Raw genomic sequence first — 24886 nt, forward strand, 5'->3', positions numbered from 1 at the left:
AATTCGATTCTTGGATTTCATCCTAAAACGATTGATAACTCACCAAATGCATCATTATCTTCGATCAATTGCTATCGTGAAACAAGACAGATAAAAAACCATAAACCACATTGAAGAAGGGAAGAAAATCTGTTTGAAGAAATGCAAACTACCCCATACCGTTCATTTTAAGCTCAATTAAGTCATGAACTCAACAGTGTACTACACTTCTACTAAATTAGACAAATAACTTTTTAAAAATGCTTCCTCGTATCGCACAGATGTTGTTTTTCATCATGACAATGAACGGCAAAATCCGTCCTGGTCATTCATCACAAAATATCTCATAAAGCTGAAATTGGAAGTTATGTCAAAAAGGGATAAAGGGATGTAAAGTTTGGAGTTTAACTTTCATGAAAACTGTGTACGGTTAATTTCTATGGCACCTTTGTAACAGTCTCCAGAAATCGCTCGATGCTGCTCTCTAAGTGTCATATCAAAAGTGATTTAATTACACTAGCTAGATAAACGTTGCTACGGAGAATCACGTTCGAGCAAAAAAAAACAGAGAAATTGACTCGAAAAGGGTACATTCATTATTCATCTTCTTGCCCTAAACAGACTTTTCCTTTACAACTTGTTGAAGTACTCATATATCTTAGAATTAGAAACCAATATTTGATCTGAATTGGAATAAGGTTTTTTTTCATAAATTTAAAGTAATCTTGTAAATCTACTAATTATTATACGTCGGTTATGATTAGTCATTTAGATGCAGCAAAATAAAGAGTATGTAAGAATTTTGAAATAATTGCTGAGAAGCCAATAGTTGGAAAATGTGATAGTGAAGGTTATTAGTAAAAGGAATCATCCAGGAGATCACTTACCAAGAACTGTAATATTGAAAGTGTTAGAAAATAGAGAGGCCAAGCAGCAGAAAGAATAAAATTTAAACAACTCAGGTATAATTGGAAAAGGAATCAACATCCATTTTAGGTAGTATATAAAAATCACCTTGTGAAGAAAGTGTGCGGGACGATTCTCGCCAAAACTTACCTCCTTTCGTATCCTCGCTGTCAATAGGCTGTTTGAGAGCCGTAATATCTCGAAACGTGAGCAAAAACAGCACGACCAGGTCTCGTTCATTTCGGATGGGCGCCACTTGTAGCAGGAGCCACAGTGGCGTTTCTGAAAGTGAGGTATAAAATAGTTTATCAAACTACAACCATACTTAGTAAATTTCAGTGAACGACCCGAAAGGTGAAATAACTGATAACTGTAATTAGTCACTGGTCACAGATATCAAGTCTTTAGGGGTCAAGTTTAATTATGCGTAATAGCTTTGTTAACGTTAGAGCGAAAAAAAAAATTTTATTCTATTGAGAAAAAATCTTCAAAAACTAATAAAAGAGAAGTCTGGCTTCATAACTTTAATATTTCGGAAAAATAAAATAGAATTGATAATCAAATCTCTAATTTCATTTATTTTAAGAAAATATACAGAAAAAAACTAGTGAGATGGATCAAATGGAAAGTCATGTTATGCCATGTAAAATATGATTCTTCCATGCACATACATTTTTGATTAAAATTTAATCTTTGAAAGATTGAATTGTATAAATTACGAATTCATAAACATAGTTTATGAAAATAAAGTTACAACTTTGGATTGAAAATGTTAAATGATTTTCGAAGATTTTACCAAATATTAATGTACATAAAAATGTGTCAATGTTTTTACAAAAACAAAACAAATCGCAGAGACCGGAATGCTCATTCATTGAATAGAAACATATTTAAAGGAACACGAAATATATTCGAATTTAACTTACTGTTCTTCTTATAGAGTAAAACTTCAAACTGATCATGCTGCTGATGTTCTAAAGAGTACTCCACCCGTGCCACCGTTTCTTTTTCTGTCAGTTCACCGTACATGAAACCACATCTGTAAGAAGAAGGCGATTCAATATATTTTAGTTACCGACAAAATTTGCTATTTGATACATACCTGCAAGATTTTTGCATAACCTCTGCTCGGTTATAGCCGCTAATCTTACAGAACGCCTCATTGCAGTAAACGATTGGAAAATCGACAATTTGAGCATTTGCTAACAAAAAGGAACTGTCCGCTGTAGGGTAAAAATAGAAACATGTTTGGATTATTAGTTTATGGGTTTGACACATATGCTACATTCATTTGAAATGCACATCAAAACTATAAGGTATACCGATGCCTCCAGATTCTGTATAAATTTCATATGACTGTCACACTGTTTTACATGTTGATTTCAAATGAATTACGATTTTTCAAATCATGTTTTTATACACATTCGTGCTGTGCTCATCCACATCTGAGAATGATGTGTTTAATACTTATAGGACGATTCAATTGCAAAACATATTTACTTTGAATTCAAAGATAATGCAGAATTTCCAATGTGAGGTTTAACACGTCACAGTCCAACAATTAGGTTGCCAAAAAGGAACCGTGTTGAAAACGAATCGAGGAAAAATTCTATGCTGAAGCATACTGTATTCAATCCTTTCAATCATTCAGAAACGATTGTATTGAAAATTGTGTTCAGGTATGTCGGAATGTCGATCGATTAATAAACCAGATAATCGAATAGTATTTAATCGATTGATTTGAAACTAATATTGGATTATTAAACTAATCGAATAATTCGATAAATCCTATTAAATAATAATCGAACAATATATCGAGTAATCGATAGATAATCCTGATAATCGATGAAAATTTAATCGATAAGTTTAAAAATTTTGTCTAATTTTCATTCCAATATTGGTTGACGAATTTTACAATCTATGGCTCATATTGTCAAAAAACTGCAAATTTTTTTATGTCTCGGAAAAGTTTTCCGAAGTTTAAGAGAATTCTATACCTATTTTACCTTTCTTATATAAGAAAGCTCTGCAATCGCTGTGAAAACCGATTTTACAACCATCGTATACAATTCAACTCAGTTCGTCGAGATCACAAAGTGTCGGTGTGGGTGTGTGTGTTTATGTATGTATGCCTATGTGTGACAAATAATGTCACTAAACTTTCTTCGAGATGGCTGAACCGATTTTCACAAACTTAGCTTCAAACGAAAGGTCTTATGGTCTCATAGTCTGTAATTGAATTAAATGGAATTAAAAGCACCAAAAAACGGAAAAAATACAGAGTCACTTTTCTCAGTGATGGCTGAACCGATTTTCACAAACTTAGCTTCAAACGAAAGCTCTTATGTTCCCATATCACACTATTGAACTTCATCTTTATCCGACTTCCGGTTTCATAATTACAAGGAATATGTGCAAATTTATGAGAAAGTGCGCTTTCAATTTTATCGGAAATTTCATATCCGATTTTAACAACCTAAGATGCAGAAAAGTTCTACACATTCTTTAGAAAGTTCTGGAAAAGTCGATTAGGATCCGAATTCCGTATTACAACGCACAAGTGATGGCAAAACGATGTGCGGCTGTCAAGACAAATGATTAGGACTATTGCACCAATAGTGATCTCATTAGTAACGTTGCAATGTTATTTTTTCCGATTACTCGACTCGAATAAACGAATTGTGAGAAAATCGGATACAGCTCTAAGGATCGGCTCTAAGAAGCAATACATAAGAAAAAATAGTTCGAAAATTATGCAATACTGCTGTTTTAGCGACGAGAAAACTTGAAGCGAATGCACCTAATTTAATCTTTTGTTTAATGTGAACCTATCTTACAGAGACAACACATCTCACTCTAACTAATGGTGAGATGACTACTGAAGCTGAGATAAGCGGGCGTTCCGTTACTATATTTTTTTAAATTTTAGTTATTATTGTCAATATAACAAAAACTAAAATAAAAATCCCATCACAAAGCATGTTTCATTATGCTGCTTGAAAAGTATTACTACCCATTCAACGTAATTTTCTTATACAGCAGTAACAAGAGCACAGGTTTTCGTTTGGTTTCATTTGCTTTTAATTGACTCAATCAAAATTATGCATGAGAGGTGAATCAGCCAGCTTTAATTCAAACAAAGTCTTTGTCTTCATGATCAATATTTGAATGGAATAGTTTTTTCGTTGAACTTTCCGTAAAAACAGCATAAACAATTGATTTACTATTAGATATATGGGTTACAATACATTTTATTGTATCCTGATAATTTTTTTTCATTTCCAACGATTCAAAATATTGTTTCTACGATTCTACAATTGAATTTATTGTACACGTGGGTTTTCAAACAATGTTCAAACTGCACATTTGATGGTTTTCCAAAGAAAAAATGTATGAGAAAATTGAATTTGAATTGTTACGATACTTAACAACCTATACATTCTATTGTAAAAAGTATGTTCACAATTAATTGAATAGTGTATAAGAATACATTAAAATATTTTTCAATGGCCAAAGCAAAATTGTGGCAGGTTTTGTAACAGCAAATCGTAGAGACCCTTAATGTTATATACCAATCTCGACAAGATCGCGGAAAATGTCTGTGTGTTTTAGGCCCGTTTGAAAGGTACTATTGGGCCATTGATCAAGCATAGATCAAATTGCTATCGCTTCCGGTTACAGAGATATAATGTTACAAGTTACGTAACTGATAGAGTGCGTGGTTTTTTACCGCTTAATTTTCTCAGAGATGGCTGAACTGATTTTAACCAGTTTAGGCTTGTTTGAAAGCTACTGTTGAGTCGAATTGTTTCGAAGGTCAAATCGTTGTCGCTTTTGGTTCCGGAGATATAATGGAATGAGTGACGTAATCGTCTAACTGCACCTTTCCCATTGGCTAGAACTTCTCGTAGATAATCAACGAATTTCGATAAACTTAGGCTTATTCAAAAGCAGCTATTTAAAGTCAAGTCGGTTCGGGAGATGTAATCATGTATATGACCTAACCTACAAAACGTGGTTCTTTTCAGTTAGCAAAAATTACTCGACGATGTCTGAATCGAACTCGAGAGACTTAGATACGTTTGAAAACTACTATTAAGTTATTTAGTTAATAAGCTCACAACACGGCCGCTCTACACTTAACTGTCCCATATTTGATCGGATTTCCTATATATATATATATATATATATATATATATATATATATATATATATATATATATATATATATATATATATATATATATATATATATATATATATATATATATATATATATATATATATATATATATATATATGTATATATATATATATATATATATATATATATATATATATATATATATATATATATATATCTTGTGCATTTATGAATTTGCGTGTTCTTATTGCAAAGTAAACCATGATGACTCATGATTAGCACTTTAAACCATTATTTCCTAGCGTATGATATATCATACGCAAAACTTCTTATATTTTAATACATGTTCCAAACCATAGGTAATACTTCCATCTTTTGACAAACCATTGTCAAAGATTCAAATTATTTATTTCTGTAGCGAAATTCCAAAAATATATGTTGAACAATAAAAAATTGTTGTCAACATTTCAACGTATGATATATCATACGGTGGGATAATACAGAAGTATTTTTTCCACAGCATATCGTTAGCCGATAAGCTCGAGCATCAGAATTTGAAATTAGTTGATAATTTCCTGCCATCAGCAAACCAAATCCATTTTGTTATATCTTCGAAATGCGGAATATTCAAAAACATTGTTGTAAAAATAGTAATAAGGATAAGGTCCCTTTAGGATTTGACGAACACGTGAATATGAATTAGAACGATAACTTAGAAAAGGAAGTATGAATAACTCCAAAACTTATTAAATATTAGGAAAACTATCGAAACAGCTTACGAAACTCTCAAAACATTGTACAAATATCTAAAATACAATACAAATACAAATAGATAATCTATTTTCTTAATAATGAAGAAATGGAAACGAAGTTATTTTTTATGTTCGATTACACAGGTTTTAACCTTACAATACAATATATACAAATAATTTTATTATCAATAACAATCCGCTAAAAACTGAAACGAAATGCACCAAATATTTCTGTTTATATTATTCCACCCGGTACCGATACTATTTAAAAGACATTGAATCGTCTATAAATTTACCTCTTTCAATATATAGGCATGTTTCTCATAATTTTGTTGCTACTGTATTGTCCCAGCGTATGATTTATCATACATAGGATAATTTAGTTTAGAAAAAATTTTTAGTTATGATTTGGCATTTCCCAACATCTTCAACACAAAATATGATGATATTGATGATATCTGCTCATTTGGTTCGAATTCGGGAACCCCTGAGTTATAATAAGTTAATATCTGATATTTGTCAATATAAAAACAGAAAGTAAATGTAACGATATAATTAGCAATAGTAATGATAATTATTTTCAATACATAATCGTCAAACTTCAATCAGAAACACACATATTATAATCAGTCGTCATTCTAGGCTTTGATTTAACTTCAAACATCTATTGTTTAAATCTACTTATGTACTTGTTCATAAAATCTCCATACGGTAGGGCATTTGAAAAATATTGATGACATAAACATGAATCTTGAAATCTTTTTCTCATAACCATTCCGATACAACCACACCTCCATTTACGTAACTTATATATGTATATATGTATTATGTATTGTTTCAGAACACTTTTGAAACACTTTAACGCAATTGCAATATATGGTTAAGAAGAAGCTTTCGAGTCGATTACAAAGAAGATAATATAAAAACATAAAACCATCTCAAAATAACTGAGTTAAAATGGAATGGAAAAAACCCTGTTTTAATTCAACTAGTAGTATAATGATGCCTTTCTCATATTACTCATAACATGAGAAATATTACTGTGGAATTCACTAAAACAACTGTTCATTGAATAGAAATAGGAAAGTTTATTCGGATTTAATCTAACAACCTCTACAAATCCTGTTTACCCTGTAGTTCCGGAACCGAAAGTAGTATCTACTTTTGACGCATTTCAAATCGGATGGCAATTTGCAAATAATATTATAATGAATTTAAAATTTAACAGTTAAATAATTACTTGAATATTTTAAATTGGAATGCTCGATCTTTGAAATCGAGTGAAGATGAATTTTATAATTTTCTCAAAGTTCACAAAATTCATTTGCCATTGTGACAGAAACTTTTCTTGGACCAAATGTCAAATTGAAAAGCAATCCACATTATGTGGTTCATCGATTTGACAGGTTTACTGGAATGGGTGGTGGAGTTGCCCTTTTTGTCCAACGGCAAATTAAACATCGAATTTTACCTTTTTTCAATACTAAAGTTATCGAAAGCTTCTGAATCGAAGTTGAAACCATTCATGGAGCATATTTGCCATTCCAATGCACCGGCGAACAATTAAATTTCTTTAAAGGCGATTTGCAAAAACTCACAAGATATCGACCGAAATTTTTCGTATTAGGGGACATAAATGCTAAGCATGTCCAGTGGAATTGTAGGCAAAATAACAGAAATGGTAAAATACTTCATAATCAACTCTCAGCTAGTTACTTTACAGTTTTTCATCCCAGTAATCCAACTTGTTTCTCTTCCGTGGAAAACCCGTCTACAATTGATCTGGTTCTAACAGATCAAAGTCACATTTGTAGTGAGCCGATTACACATGCTGACTTTGACTCAAATCATCTTCCTGTAACATTCAGACTTTCCAACGAAACTATAATTAATCCAATTAGTTCTATATTCAACTATCATAGAGCTAATTGGTTGGATTACAGATCTCACATTGAAAATCATGTGGATCATGAAACTATTCTAGAAATTTCTGCGGACATCGACACAGCAATTGATAATTTGAATCATTATATTATCGAAGCTAGAAATCTTTCAGTTCCCAAAGCTCAAACTAAATTAAGTTCTCCTATCATCGATGACAATCTTCAACTGCTCATTCGGTTGAAGAATGTGCGTTGACGACAATATCAACGTTCTCGTGATCCTGTTATGAAAAACATAGTTAAGGATTTACAAAAAGAAATTAAACATAGATCTACTCTTTTGCGAAATGAAAATTTCGCTAAAGAAGTTGAACAAATTAAACCATATTTTAAACCTTTCTGGAAACTTTCTAAGGTTCTTAAAAAACCTTCGAAACCAATTCCTGCTCTCAAGTAAGGAAATCAAATACTTCTTACAAATGGCGAAAAAGCTCAAAAACTTGCTCAGCAGTTCGAGAGTGTACACAATTTTAATTTGAACGTTGTGAGTCCTATTGAAAATGAAGTCTCACTGAAATATGATCATATTTCAACCCAAGTGTTATCACAAGATGACATTAATGAGACGAATTTTGATGAAATTAAATCAATTATTAAGAAACTTAAAAACATGAAGGCTCCTGGTTATGATGGAATCTTTAATATTGTTCTTCTCGATGTTGCCTTGAGACTCCTGGTTAAAATTTTCAAAAAGTGTTTTTCATTAGCTTACTTCCCAAAAAGATGGAAAAACGCTAAAGTAATTCCTATCCTCAAACCTGATAAAAACCCAGCAGAAACATTAAGTTATCGTCCAATTAGTTTACTTTCTTCTATCAGTAAACTTTTTGAAAAAATTATCTTGTTGAGAATGATGTCTCATATAAATGAGAATTCAAGTTTTTTACCAGAGCAGTTCGGATTTCGTCATGAACATTCAACTACTCATCAACTTCTAAGAGTTACGAACATGATAAAAGCAAATAAATCTTCTGGGTTATCCACTGGAGTTGCTCTTCTAGACATAACATAGAAAAAGCATTCGACAGTGTTTGGCACAAAGGTTTAATAGCAAAAATGTCTGATTTCCAGTTTCCTATTTATTTGATCAAAATTATTTAACTGATCGTGCTCTTCAGGTTAGCTATCAGAATTGTGAATCTGAATTGCTACCCGTACGAGCCGGTGTTCCGCAGGGTTCGAGCGTAGCTCCAATCTTGTATAATATTTTCACTTCTGATCTTCCAAATCTACCCGTTGGTTGTCAGAAATCGCTATTCTGTGACGACACAAGTCTGTTAGCCACAGGTAGAAATCTAAGAGTGATCTGCAGTCGCCTACAAAGAAGTTTAAATATTTTCAGTGATTATCTATCAAAATGGAAAATTAAACCAAATGAAGCAGAAACGCAATTAATTATCTTTCCTCATAAGCCAAGAGCTTCTTTTCTTAAACCAAACAATAATCACATTCTCAAATTGAATGGCTTGGGATTGACATGGTCTGATCAAGCTAAATACTTAGGTTTAACGTATGACAAAAAACTCACTTTCAAGGATCACATTGAAGGAATCCAGGCAAAGTTTAATAAATATATTAAATGTTTATATCCTCTTATAAACAGAAATTCTAAGCTCTGTCTAAAAAACAAATTGTTAATTTACAAACAAACTGTTAATTTACAAAACAAATTGTTAGTTTACAAACAAGTTAATTTACAAACAAAAAGCATAAACCATGCTTTATGCAGTACCAATTTGGTCAAGTTGCTGTTCCACCAGGAAGAAAACGCTTCAAAGGATCTCTCTGTATTAGTTACATCTCAGAATTGCGGAAGCAAATGATGTCGTCATGGTAACAACCAAATCATATATATATATATATATATATATATATATATATATATATATATATATATATATATATATATATATATATATATATATATATATATATATATATATATATATATATATATATATATATATATATATATATATATATATATATATATATATATATATATATATATATATACATATATATATATATAATAGGGCTGAAAAGTCACCACTTGTGGCTGAACACCAAATTTAAATCTTAATAATTTAATTTTAACTCATATTCCAATAAATAGTAATTTTTAAAAAATAAGTAGTATCTACAACAAATTTAAGAATTTCGTATGAAACTGTAAAACTTTTCCTTCGAACCCATAAGTTTTTGAAAATCGATTTGGCCATCTTAAAGGAAAGTGAGTAAGTTCCTCTTTTTATTATTATTATTATTATTATTATTATTATTATTATTATTATTATTATTATTATTATTATAATTATTATTATTATTATTATTATTATTATTATTATTATTATTATTATTATTATTATTATTGATCTCACTACACAACTGGAACGATATTACTGCACTACTAGCTGTGAAAATTGCATATTTTTTTAAAATAAATTTAAATTCAATGACATTCGTTTATTCTTTTGGTCGCACTTATCATAGAATAGCTAACATTTTCATCAACCGCAGCACCGTCTTTTACCAATATCACACACCAGTAGCAAACATCCGTAACCGTTTCGATTCCTTCATAGCGTGTACGAAATAGAACAAAGCACGCATCGTTCGTTTTGTGTTCTCTTCTTCTTTCGGTGATGTAAATATTGTCAATCTATATGGCAATTTGAAAACTTTGAAATTCATCGCTCTGTAACTGCGGAACCAGAAGTCGAATCCGGGTGAAATTTCACAGTATCTTCAAAGATAACATTAGCTTCAATTCAAATCATTATTTGTGAAAATTGGTTTAAGCATCGCAGAGAAATCGAAGTGAGTTCAATTTTTGGAATTTTTCTTCATCACTTTCGGTGCTTCCGGAACAGGAAAAGGGGGGACCAGTAGTGCCGAATTAAGTTTTTATGAACACAAACTAAGAAGAATTTATCTGAAAACTAGACGAATTTATCAGACAGTTATTTGGGATTTGTGCCTGTTTTTGACCAATGTTCGTGAAAAAATACAAATGAAATTGGTAATTTTCCACTTACCTTATGATAAAAACCCTTCTTAATCCACCTAGTGGTGTGATAATGCCTTTCTCTTCTTTCATAACAGTCTCATGAAAATGTATTTCATAATTTTATTAAATAATTTCGGATACTAATTTCGAAACTAATTGATTCAGATTGATTCGAGTAGTTCACAAAAGCATGCTTCAGTGTTTATGTCACACAGTCAGCATCATTTTTCCAAATTAGTGCTTGACATTTGCGTTGCCTATTTGTAATCAGTGATGCTAATCTAAAAAAAGCCTTCTTAGTCCACTTAGTGGAATTTTCATATATCTTGAAAAATCACCATAGGGGGGAGTACATGAAATTTTCGAAATAGAAAAAAATTTTTGATGCCAAAAGGCTTAGAATTGCATGAAACGTCGAGATTTAGTGTCATCTCGGAAAAAAATTTTTTTGAAAAAGTCGACTTTTTGGGACTTAGAAAAAATATGAAAATTTTTCAGTTGATTTTTTCAAAAAATTTTTTTTTTGAGATGACACTAAATTTCGATGTTTCATGCAGTTTTAAGAGTTTCGGCATCAAAAAAAATTTTCGATTTTGGAAATTTCATGTACTCCCCCCTATGGTGCTTTTTCAAGATCGAAAATTGTCAAACCTTTACCACCGGGCAGCACCCCTTAAGCATGTCTGATTTAGGTCAAATTTTGCATGAAGGCTTTTTTCGAGGTGCTTAAACTTTTGAGCACTAGAACTTAACGAAAATATATATATATAAAAGCGATAAAAAGCATCGTGTTTTGTCGGTTACGTCACTTATGCCATCATATATCTGGAACCAAAAGTCACAACCATTTGATCTTCGAACTTGATCAATGGCCCGATAGTAGCTTTCAAACGAGCCCAAGTTTGTTAAAATCGGATCAACCATCTCTGAGAAAATTGAGCGCGTTCAAATACAACACTTTTTGGCGGTTACGTCACTTATACAATCATATCTCCGGAACCAAAAGTCACAGCCATTTGATCTTCGAACTTGATCAATGGTACGACAGTAGTTTTCAAACGAGCCTAAGTTTGTTAAAATCGGTTCAGCCATCTCTGAGAAAATTGAGCGCGTTCAAATACAACGCTTTTTGTCGGTTACGTCACTTATACAATCATATCTCCGGAACCAAAAGTAACAGCCATTTGATCTTCGAACTTGATCAATGGCCCGACAGTAGCTTTCAAACGAGCCCAAGTTTGTTCAAATCGGTTCAGCCATCTCTGAGAAAATTGAGCGCGTTCAAATATCTTCGAAAAGTGCACACACATACACACATACACACACACACACACACACACACACACACACACACACACACACACACACACACACACACACACACACACACACACACACACACACACACACATACATACACACACACAGACATTTTACGATCTCGACGAACTGAGTCGAATGGTATATAACACTATGGGTCTCCGAGGCTCCGTTCGAAAGTCGGTTTTTCAGCAATTCTAATACCTTTCCATAGAGAAAGGCAAAAAGAACCGGAATTTCCATTTTATAATCCCCGCGCTTGTCCTATCGGAAAACTTTTATTCTATCAACGTTGGCAACACTTTTATACACATTCTGTCTAATCTTGACGCATATCGTACGATAAGTTTTTGTTTGGCGTCTATACAAAGAAGTTGAAAAATTTTCGTGTGGCGATTTTTATAATGGATGAAAATTTAGAACAAGGCGCGTGCATCAAATTTTGTGTTGCAAATGGATTTAAGTGTTCCGAAACATTGAAAATGTTAGAAAAGGCCTTTGGTGAATCGTGTCTAGGAAAAACACAGGCATACGAGTGGTATAAATGCTTTAAAGGTGGTCGTACAAGCTTGGATCATGATGAGATTCCTGGCCGCCCAACAACATCTATTACTGAAGAAAACATTGAATCGGCGAAGTAAATCGTGTTGCAAAATCGTTCTGTACCGATTATAGAGATTGCTGTGTTGTTGGGCATCTCTTATGGATCAGCCGAACACATTTTAACTGATGTTTTGGGTTTGAAACGCGTCGCTTCTCGGCTGGTGCCAAAAAAGCTGAATTTCATTCAAAAACAGCGTTGTGTTGATGTGGCCAAAGAGATGATTTCCAACGCAGATAGTGACCCCACATTCATCGAATGCATCATAACTGGTGATGAGGTGTGGGTCTATGAATATGACGTCGAAACCGCACAACAATCGATCGAATGGCACACACGTTGTTCTAAATTTTCATCCATTATAAAAATCGCCACACGAAAATTTTTCAATTCAACTTCTTTGTATAGACGCCAAACAAAAACTAATCGTACGATATGCGTCAAAATTTGACAGAATGTGTATAAAAGTGTTGCCAACGTTGAGAGAATAAAAGTTTACCGATTGGACAAGCGCGGGATTTTTAAAATGAAAATTCCGGTTCTTTTTTGATCATAAGGTATCACGCTTTAGTTCCGGAGCCAGAAGTCGAATCCGGATAAAATAATTTAAATTTTGTTTGGAAACTATAAGACCTTTCGTTTAAATCTTATTTGGCGAAAATCGGTTTAGCCATTTTAGAGAAAATTGAGTGCACACTTTTTCTCTAATTTTCACCATGTAATTCCGGAACCGGAAGTCGGATCCAAATGAAATTCAATAGCAGGCTATAGCACCATTAGACCTTTTATTTGAATCTAATTTTGTAAAAATCGGTTCTGCCATCTCTGAAAAATGTGAGTGCATATTTTGTTCCATTTTTTGTGCATATCATCCTATATCTCCGGAACCGGATGTCGGATCGGGATAAAATTCAATAGCAGGCTATGGGATCTTTCATTTGATTCCTAGTTTGTCTCCGAGAAAAGTGAGTGCATATTTTTGTTACATACATACACATATACACACAAACACACGCGCGCACGCCAACGGACACACACGGACGTTTGCTCAGTTCGTCGAGCTGAGTCGAATGGTATATGACATTCGGCTCTCCGGGCCTCGGTGAAAAGGTCGGTTTTCACAGTGATTACATAGCCTATCTATATGAGAAAGGCAAAACTGAAGACAGTTGCAAATAGATTGGGTTTCAAAAATGTATAAGTGATCGTTTTGAGTTCTAGGATCCTGCTTTATTTCGAATCTTCTTAGATCATACCAAGCGCTATTTGAGTGATTATGTTCCCACATACAGAACGTGTCAAAGGGGTGTTGCATTAAATCTTTCACGTACTGAGGAATAATTGCATATCGTAGAAATGAAAATTGTAACTCCGAAGTTAGGGTTCAATGTTCTTACGTTGATCTTACAAGTCAGTTGTCATATGTTTTTGCTCCATTCTGGAAGGATCCTTAGTGTCAATATAATCGTAGCATTAGATATGCAATGGTTCTGTATGCTAAAACTCAACTGCAAAGTGTGTTTGAAAAGAATGGTCAAATTCCATACAAGGAATGTAATGCAAAAACTTTTCTTTAGCATGTCTCAGTATTAAAACATATTTTTATCTGGTGAATTCGGATTTAAAAAAATTATGTTAGCATTCTAGATGGATTGAAATTGGGCCATCTTTGTAATATCGATCTCTATCTTGCTTTTACACATACGGGCACACATTCGAGTCCAATCGAATGGTATATGAAATGTATAAAACGTATGAAACGTAGAAGTAACGTATATGCAACATTATAGAAAAACGAGCATATGTCATAGACCAATCTTCGACAGCAATTTTTTCCTCCCGTAAATTAATTTATCATACAGTGTTAAAAGCTACTTCTGCTGTGATATAGTGAAAAAGTCGGTTACACATTTTTTTTAATATGAATAAATGAGCAAGCAATCGTTACCGACTGGTATCAAAAGCCCGTCTCGTGGGAACACTTGTTGATTTCGTATTCTTTCACATTATTGCAGAAACTAAACACGATTGACAGTTTTATTGGAAGAGTGCCACGTGCGATTCTATTGAGGAGAAAATTAAAAAGTTGTGTTTAGGATTCAATCGCATAAAAACTACCGCACTACTCTTCTAAGACGAATAATTCGATCTCGAAACTTTTCAAATTTAATTGCGTTGATTGCAATTGCTGTTTGTCGGCAAGACTATACCAGAGTTTAAACAACTGTTGTCTGAACATCGCCGAATTGAATATATTGTATTTAATTTCATCTTAATTTGTTGACTGAAAGTCGAGGAATACACAAAATAACAAAAATAACTCCATTAATGAGATGACTAAGTTTACAATAACCCTACAATTCAACCAAACTAATGTCAAATCTAACGCACTTTAAGGTGCAGGAGATTTTACAAACCTGGAAGTAATTCAACTATATCAGCTCTTGAAGTGATATATACGGATGCTATACAAAATACTTTCACTTATATGTTAATTTAAGACCAGTAAATACAAAATGTTGAATCTATAAAAGGAATAGCATTTTCACCGTGCCACCTGTCAAGACAATTAAAGTTGAAATCAAGGAAAAGGACTGTATCAAATTTCTGATTATAAGAGGTTGACAATTGTTGAAACCAAACACACTGCGTAGGTGGACTTTCTTCTGATGCTTATTAATTTTACTTGGCGTAGCTTGGCAATTGTCTGTAGCCCTAGCTGCAGTGTGAGGCAACCAGCAGTTTCATATTCCGCAACATTTCTTTTTGTCATTTTGTGGTCTCGTTTTTGCTTTCTCAGGTCGCTTCCCGTGTTCGTGAAACTGTTTCACTCCACATTATATCACATCAAATATTAATCTTTCATGAATAAGGTCGGGTCCTCTAGTAAAAGAAAACTGGTGATCAGTTTGCTGAAATTACCCTCTGTTTGAAAAAAATTGAGTACATGTGGATAGACTTAAAGTTTCCCCGCTATTATTCATCTTCTAACTATGGCCATCACTGAAGAATCAATTAGGTATGTTGATCCTAAAAGCAGACACTCTTACAATTAAATGTCGTCGAGTTGTCTCTGTCAAGACATACGGCGTTAGACTTCTCGCGATGAAATCGACAATCACCCCTCTTGGTGGTAGCAAGAAGGATAAGAATAATTTTTTACTCTGTTTAGAATACGGCTTCTGAGTCACTCAAGTCAAGGACATGAAGAGCTTCTTTTGGTTAGACTACATGATCGTTTTACATTTGTTATCAGTAAACTCTCCTCACTAGGATCCGGTATTCAGTGCATTACCTAACCGATATAATTTCTAGTGGCATGCTAGTCAGTCAATTAGAAGAACGTTGCACTTGGAGCTCTCTGGATTTGGATTGCAAATGTTAGAAGAGTGTTTCGGCAACCATTTTTTGAAGAAAACAGTCATTTATCAGTGAGTGACCACCCCTGGTTGCTACTCCGTTACTGATCGGGATTAGCTGAAATTGTACGGGGAGTTTCTAGATGATCCGACCTAAAAGTCCTGGCATTACATTCTTTTTGTGGAATTTGGCCTTTTTTTTCAATAGACTTCGCAGCCGATTCTTAGTGTACAGAATCATTGCATGGCTAGTACTATGGATCCTACTGACACTGAGAATCCTTCCAGGTCGGGGTTCGAACATAAGATAACTGGCTTGTAAGAACAGCACCCTATGCATTGAACCATCAACCCGGGCCAAGAAGATCCGACCTGGGACTGGTAAATCATCCTTCAATGTACATCTTCAGGTGTCACGGGCGAAGAATATTTGTTAGTAAAATTCAGTGTTGGTATTATTCGTGCGCGACTCAGTATGTTCCGGTTTCAAGATGCTCGGATGCACCACTAAACTCACTGACTTCCCGATTGGATGTTTCAACAATATCCTATATTAAAGTCCCGGGAAGTCCTGATTCACAGCTCTTATTCGAGGGAACTGAAGAAAAATTTGCAATACTATCGCGTAAAGAATAAAAACTTCCCTATTTTTTATAAATGAAATTACATGATACAAAATAAACGAGTGAATAGGATTTAGACAAAATAGTTGAACCATTGCATTGACATATTCTAATCAGTTGTTATAAAATCATTTTAAATCACCAAATAAAGGTCAACAGATTTCACGCGCGACTTAATTTCGCTTTATTATTTTAATTATTTATTAAAATTATTAATTGGTTATATTGGTTGATCTGGTCTGGCTACCGAGAAAAATATTAATTTATTGTTTGAAATATTAATATCAAGTGTTTTTACTATGTATTCAATATACCGATATATGTTATCTCTATTGTCAACGGATTTGCGCAATAGTTGGTTTTTATCATTCATTTTATAATCCTGAAAGACATAGAAGAAAACATTCCAAATAAAACTTTTCTCCGAAGCTAGATGGATATTGATAGGTTGAATGAATAGATAATTTAGTAAAATAGAGTAATCAGAAGTGAAACATTGAAAATATCTGATGCCTGAAAGGAAAAAGAAACTCCTGCAATTGTCACCCGTCTACGACGTGGAAGCAGGAACCCAGTGGATCTATTCTTGGTTCATTTTTTTCCGCCGGATTCCACACGGTATCTGGGCTGGTACTGTCCGGAGAGAGCTACTAGGTACTATCAATCTCCTAGTGGACCCCAGCTACTCCATCGTTATCCGTGAACATTTGGTTAAAAACGAAACGAATCCCATTCAGCTAACACCGAATTCACCTGATTTGGCTCCCTGCGACTTTTTCCTATTCGGTGGACTCAAGAAACTTTAAATTTTCTGAATACATTCCGGGAATTTTTTGATCAAGGTACACCGAAATCTCCATTTACGATATAAATTAATGTACGTAAAAAGAGGTAGTTCGCAAAAAAAGTTTATGGTTTTTGGTATTTGGCTCGTAAAAAAAGTTAACGTTATTTGGGATTTGGTTCGTACAAAAAGTTTTGTGTAATGAATGTGGCCATCATATGGCTATTTTCGGAACGGATGTGAAGAGTAAATGCAAGAAAATGATGTTTGGGGTCGTTTCAAGATCCAAGATGGCGGCTTCCGGTTTATTGATATTCCTTGAAAACCATTACCATATGGGTATTTTTGGAACGGCATTGATGAGTAGATGTCGGAAAATTATGTTTGAGGTAGTTCTGCATTTCAAGATAACGACTTCCGGATTATTGATATTCTGTTAAAACAACTGAGGTATTTTTGGAACGGATTTAAAAAATACGTGCCGGAAAACAATGTGTAGGGTTGTTTCGAAATCCAAAATGGCGACTTCTGTTTAATTAGTATTCTTCGAAAGTTATTCCCGTATTCCTTGAACTTTGTGTTCCTTGAAAACACTATACCGGAAGTCACCACATTGAATTTCAAAACGAGCTCAAACATAGTTTATTGGTATTCAGTCTGTTCCGAAAATTCCTTTATTTTAAAACTTTTCAAGGCATATCGATAAACCGAAAGAATTCGAGACGACACCAAACATCGTTTTCTGGCATTTGTTCATAAAATTCTTTCCAAAAATACCCATATTGTAAGTGTTTTCAAGAAGTATCGATAAACCGGAAGTGGACAGCTTCGATTTCGGAACTACTTCAAACATTATTTTCTTGCATATTATCATTAAATCCGTTACAAAGTATCTCAATTATAAGAGCTTTCAGAGAATATCAGTAAAGTGGAAGTCGCCATCTTGAATTTCAAAGCGTACCTGTTTCTTTTGGTACCACACATCAAATCTGTTCAGAAAATATCCATGTTGTGAGTATTTTTGAGGAAAATCAATAGACCGGAAGTGGCCATCTTGGATTCGGAACGATCACAAACATCGTTTTTATGGCGTCTACACATCAGATCCTTTTCGAAACTACTCATATTGTGAGAGATTTCAAGGAAATTCAATCATACGGAAGTTGCCATCTTGGATTTTTGAACTACGAAACATCGTTTTCCGGCACCTTTTCATCAATTCTTTCAAAAATACCCATATTGTAAGGGTTATCAACGAATACCAATCCTACGGAAGACGCCATCTTGAATTTTGGAACGACCTTAAACATTGTTTTCCGGCACCTTTTCATCAATTCTTTCCAAAAAATACTCATCTTTCAAGGGGTTTAAAGGAATATTGTATAACCGGAAGTCTCCATCTTGAATTTCAGAACCACCTCAAGCATCGTGTTTTGACATCTACTCAACAAATCCGTTCCAAAAATACACATATTTTAAAGGTTTTTCAGGAATATCAAGAAACCGGAAGTCACTATTTTGAATTTTAAAACAATTTCGTTTTCCGACATCTACTCATTATTCCCGTCTCGAAAATATCCATATTGTAAGGATTTCCAAGGAATATCAATAAACCGGAAGTCGCTATCCAAAATACCTCAAACATCATTTTCCGGAATCTACTATTTAAACCAGTTCCAAAAATACCCATATTGTAGTAGTTTCCCTGGAATATAAATGAGCCGGAAATTGTAATGTATGCCATTGTATGCCAAAACCTCTTTTTACGAAGTAGGTTCGTAACAAAAGATTACGTTATTTGGCGTTTGGTTCGTAAAAAGAGTTACGTAAAAAGAGGTAACGTAAAAAAAGTGTTCGTAAACGGAGGTTTGGGTGTGGTTTGTATTTTCCTAATAGACCTAGACTGTCTTTTGAAAAGGTTCATATTTTTTCAGTTTTTTTGTCTATCTTATAATTGTTCAAATGATTATAGTCAAAGCATGACAAATCCTACAATAAAGTAGTGCACAATTATTGTCACTCACTTTTCTCGGAGACGGCTTAACTGATTTTCAGAAACTTACATTAAAGGTCTCACGGTCCCATATAAAGTTCCTGAATTTCATTTGGATCCGACTTCCGGTTCAGGAATTACAGGGTAATATGCACCAAAAATGTGAAAATAATGCATTAAAAATGTGAAAATAATATCACTCACTTTTCTCAGAGATGGCTAAACCGATTTTCTCACACTAAGATTCAAATGAAAGGTCTTATGGTCCCATACAAAGTTCCTGAATTTCATTTGGATACGACTACCGGTTGCGGAATTCGAGGGTGACATGCACCAAAAATGTGAAATTAATATCACTTAATTTCATCGAAGATGGCTGAAATGAGTTATGCAAACTTGAAATTAAAGGTCTCATGGTTCCAAACAACGTTCCGGAATTTCATATGTATCCAACTTGATAGGGTGATATGCACCAAAAATGTGGATATAGTGCATTAAAAATGTTAATATAATGTCACTCACTTTTCTCGGAGATGGAAGTTCTTAAGATGCCATAAGAATATCCCAATTTTCATTCAGATCAAACCCCTTGTTCCGGAGATAGGGTGCTCAGTATGAAAATATCAATTTCAGGAATACTTTGTTCATAAGCTACCTCTTTATATTGGCTAGTGATCTTCTCTAGTTTGCAGACCATGAGATTCTGCAACAAAATAAACCATTGATAATCTCATCAGTGATTTGCTGAATTTAATCCAAGTCCAAGTTTTTTTTCCAAAATTCAAATCGTCGTAGAGAATCGTAAAAAAATGTGTAGGTCATATTAGTGCACGGTTGAATGAACCCAATGTCACTATGCCGATATACAGTTTTCAGTTCCGAGAGTACCGGCAATAATAATCAAATATGATGAAATGTAGCTTCACTATCTCACATATAATTGAATAGATTTTCACTAACTTAAATTCAAATGTAGTGTATCAATGTAGTAGTATTATGAAACCGAAATCTTTAAAACTATTTTCTAGACTTTTTTAAATTATAGTATTTCGGGGAATTTCTGCTGTAATATACAGGAGAAAATGAAAATGAGAAAGGCATCATTGCACCATTAGGTGGATTAAAACAGTTTTTTTCGACTATGATCATTTGAAAAAAACGTGCCTAATCCACCTAGCAGTAAGATGATACCTTTTTTATCAATCCGCATGAGTTTTTTGCATGAATATTATTTGATGTTTTAGTTCTCATGACATTATTTTAATGACCGTCGTTTTAGGCGGCAATTTGTGATTTTAATCACTTTAATCATTACCCTGGGGAGCAGGTCATTTCGCCGTAAGCCATTTCGCCGGGAGCGGTCATTTCGCCGAAAGCCGATTCAGGTATGGCCCTAAGCACAAACATAGGCTAACCCCTAAATGACCATACCTGAATCGGCCAGTATATGCCTAACACAACGTTTTCGTTCGGCACGTCAGGAACTTCGGTACTAAATAAATGTGTTTTGCAAGTAGCATTAACATTACGTCTGCTTAGCGGTTCAAGTTGAACTGTTTAAGTTTGCAATAAGCAGTTCAATTTGAATTCTGCTCTGCACTGACGAGTCCAAGACGAAACGTAAAGAATTCATTCTGAGGTTCATGAATCAATCTTCATTCAAGAAGTACAATTGTAGGTCAACATAACGGGCGTTAACGTATTATCATTCATTTGTATTAATTTGTAATCAATTCCAATTATAATGTTAAGATAATTGCAAGAATCGGCGAAATGACCCTTTGAGAGATTTGGCATTACTGCACGGAAAAGCCAGCGATCGCAAAACAACTAAAATATTAGTTGTTTTTCTGATTTTGATTGGTTGAAATTTGGTACAACTAATCGACTATTGTTTTAACTAATCTGTCATTTTTGATTTATCGTGCTGGCAGTTAGGCAACGACACCCAACAAAGAAATGCACCTCAAACAAGTAATGAAACGTTTCAGTTGAGCAATGCCAAACACCCTGAGCGAACAATGAAACGTTTCAATGAGGTGTCACTCGTGCAATTGAGCAAAGACACAATCCCAGCAAAGTTACTTGTATGCATGAAAGCAAAAAAATGTCTCAGTTGTTTCAACCAATTATTCAGTTATTTGAACTTAAGACGCCAATAAATATTTTTTACTGTTAGCCTCTTCTGGGGGCAGCTAATCGTTCACTGCTTGAACAACGAAATTTTACCTAATTAACTGCTTATATCTTTATCACTAAACTCACAAAGGATATAGAAATGCACCAAAAGATTACAATTCTCAAAAGGGAACTCACCAGAAAAATGGTCACAGGGAATTAGGAAATTTTTCCTTCACTTGCAGAATGGCTCGCTGGTAAACCTAATGCTACAGATAAACTTTCAAGAAAATACAAATAGTACCACTTCACTTTAGCAGCAAATTTTTAAGCGTTAAGCGGTTTTAATAACATTGACATGAACTGTCCTAGAATACATTACTCTCAGATGAAATCAAATCATTTATACTGTAGGAATATCTATTTAACACATGGAAAACTTGTTTTACAATTAACTGTTATATTCTTCTGCATACTTTCACTTACATAAAACGACCACTACGTAACTAACATAAATGACGTTCATTTACCATTGAAAATTTTGAATATTAAACGCTTCTGGTGAAATGAAGAGTTTTTTTGTTCTGCGTTTTGCTGTATTCGTTCTCCGCCAAGTGACAGCATTTGAATACAACAATTTCGGTTACCTGAATGGCTATGACAAAATCAACAGATATGTTGGTTAAATCAACAACATTTTAGTTGAAACAACCAGGGCGTGAAACAACAATTGCAATATTGTAATTTTGTGATCTGCGGGTTCTCCGTGTGGGAGTGCGATGCGGTGTCCTGGGGCTGCTCTCAAAAAAGTATAATTTCGATGTGTTGTTGATACGTATCGTTAACAATTTTGTTGAAAAAGTTATTTTGAGTGACAGTGCAGGTGTGGCAAGTGTTTGTTTAGTAGTGAGAGTGCTATTTATTGAATAATATTGATCTACGAAACTAAAGATGCTCAAACGGCGGAAACTGAGAATTTATCGCCTCAAAATTCAACGATGTTAACCTGTTAATCGATCGAAGCGCCGTCTGCATGTCATTGCCAGTGTTGTCGGATTTCTATGGAATGTGTGAAAGTTTACAAGTCGATCGTGTCACTCAGACGGAAGGTCTAGGGTTGGTCTGCAGCGGAGCCATTCGCGAGTGTTTTAATTTTATTCTTTCAGTGGTCGTGTTTCATCTCGCGTTGCTAACAGCAGAGCTAGCAGGAGAAAAGGGATACTGGTGAGATCGTTCCTTGAAGATATTTTATATTTTTCCTACTTATTATATTGCTCCTGAGTATCGGAAATCAGGTTTTGTTGAGATCATATTGTTTACCAAAACATATCCGGATCTCTTTCCCTCCCTACTAACAAATCGCCAACGAGTATCGGACTAACATTCCTTCCTTTCCCTCAGTAGCATAGCCTTTGGTCGTAGCCAGCGTCGTTATTGATCATTTAATGAAAAGTTAGGAGTGAGTGGGTATGTACAGTGAATATGATTTGCTTCTCCCAAGCTTCATTTTCAGCTCAGAATCGACGAAATGACCCTTTCGGCAAAATGGCTGTCGGCGAAATGACATTTGGCGAAGTGGCTCATTCGGTTTAGGATTTACGGTTATTTACGGTGCTTCCAGAGCCGATATTCATGAATCAGCATAGCCCAAAACGATTCGTATGCAATAAAATATATATGACGAAATTGCAATAGTTTTGAGTCCAATTTTGAAGCTTTTTGGAATTGTCATCTTTCCTATCGGCTTGAATTTTAAAAACTCATCACGCTGTAATTCCAGAATCGGATAAAATGCATTAATTTTGCATGGGACCATAAATCCTTTAATTTAATTTTAGTTTTTGAAATTCGATATGGCCTTTTTGAGAAAACGATTGCGCTTTGAGAAAACGATTGCGCTTTGAGAAACGATTCGATACTGGAACCAGAATTCGAAAATCAGTGTAGCCGAAGTCAGTTAAATTCAACTGAGGAGTTGTATAGTTTACATTTGATTCAAAATGTTCGAAAATCAGTGCAAACTTTGAGAAATCGTAATGCAAATTAAATTTCCGAATCGAAAACTGAATACCGGTGAAACTGAAATGCCATCTTTGCCATCATCTGATTCACATATGTCAAATTCAAACGATTATGTTGCCAAAAACTAACCGTGCTAAAATCGGTCCGAAGTAAAACTTAATGAAAAAGTATGCTGTACACAGACTTTTTTGTACATAGAAACAATTGTATGTAACAGTATAAAAAATCGTGTTTCCCGTTGCTCCCAAGCATTGCTTTGTCATATAGCGCTCAAAACTCCTACTGCTGGAATAGGGGGAAAAGTCGCTTACACGAAAATATCGATATTACCGTGTGGAATCTAAGTCTAAAAAAATATTCTGTTTTCAAGGTCAATTGTGACAGATATTGTCAAAAAACTGAAAATTTAGACAATAAACTTTGTATAGCTCGAAAAGTAAACATCCGATCTCAAAACCAATTCAACCGTTCATGGTGATGGGAAGAACTTTCATTTGCGACTAGTTTGATCAAAATCGGTCCAGCTATCTCTGAGATCTCGACCTATTTGTTGACAACACACATACAGACATACACACACGGACATTTGCTCAGTTCGTCGAGCTGAATCGAAAAATTTTCCAAAGTTTGAGCGGATTCTATACCTATTTTTTATTGATATAAAAGAGGTAAAAATGATCAAATAAAGTTTATCGCTTTTCAAAACATAATCTACTTAGATAAATTTTGAAAATACAAAGTATGCCAAGTGGCTTTTTGTAACACCATTACAATAATTATTACAATCTCAGTGGGAGCTACCAACTCCGAATACGTAATGACTGTAATAAAAGAAGTCCTCATGTTTGTAATTGTTTACTATGTAGAAGTGAATTTTAGATTATTTTTCATGTCGTGTGATCCGAACTATGAAACCTATGTTGTATTCATATTGAAAGAGAACCGAAACAGAATGAAAATCAGTTCAAAGCTAATGTCGGTTGTGTGAAGAACTTTGTTTAAATATTGGCTTCTAGACTATGCGAAAAGCAGAGTGAACTCCATGATCCATGATAGTGGCCTTAAAAACAAGAATGTAATTGATTGAATTTTCAACCTTAAATTATATAAAATATATAGCTTAGTCTACTAGAATCGAAGCGTAAAAATATTTCCTAGCAGTACATATCGAAAATCTATTCAAATGATCGATAAGTAAACGTTCAAAACTTGTCCATTGCTTGTATCGTTTTTTTTCTCTCAGCATCCTCGATCCGTAAACGCGCCGCAATAACAGATTTTATTGTGGATGTGACATTACTACTGAACTTGCATGTGTAACGGAATCGGATC

General features: G+C 34.0%; 1 protein-coding gene across 1 annotated transcript in view; it reads right to left on the minus strand.

The window, feature by feature from the left end:
* LOC131432920 (potassium voltage-gated channel protein eag) overlaps nucleotides 1-24886 on the minus strand; it is an 80365-nt gene that overhangs the window by 39016 nt on the left and 16463 nt on the right. Inside the window, exons 3-5 of the mRNA XM_058599515.1 lie at nucleotides 1988-2108; nucleotides 1812-1924; nucleotides 1036-1167 (exon numbers count right to left, since the gene is read on the minus strand). Coding sequence (XP_058455498.1) covers nucleotides 1036-1167; nucleotides 1812-1924; nucleotides 1988-2108 — 366 coding nt within the window. The remainder of the gene's footprint in view (nucleotides 1-1035; nucleotides 1168-1811; nucleotides 1925-1987; nucleotides 2109-24886) is intronic.

This window comes from Malaya genurostris, chromosome 2 (assembly GCF_030247185.1).
Source record: "Malaya genurostris strain Urasoe2022 chromosome 2, Malgen_1.1, whole genome shotgun sequence".
Lineage (NCBI taxonomy): Eukaryota > Metazoa > Arthropoda > Insecta > Diptera > Culicidae > Malaya > Malaya genurostris.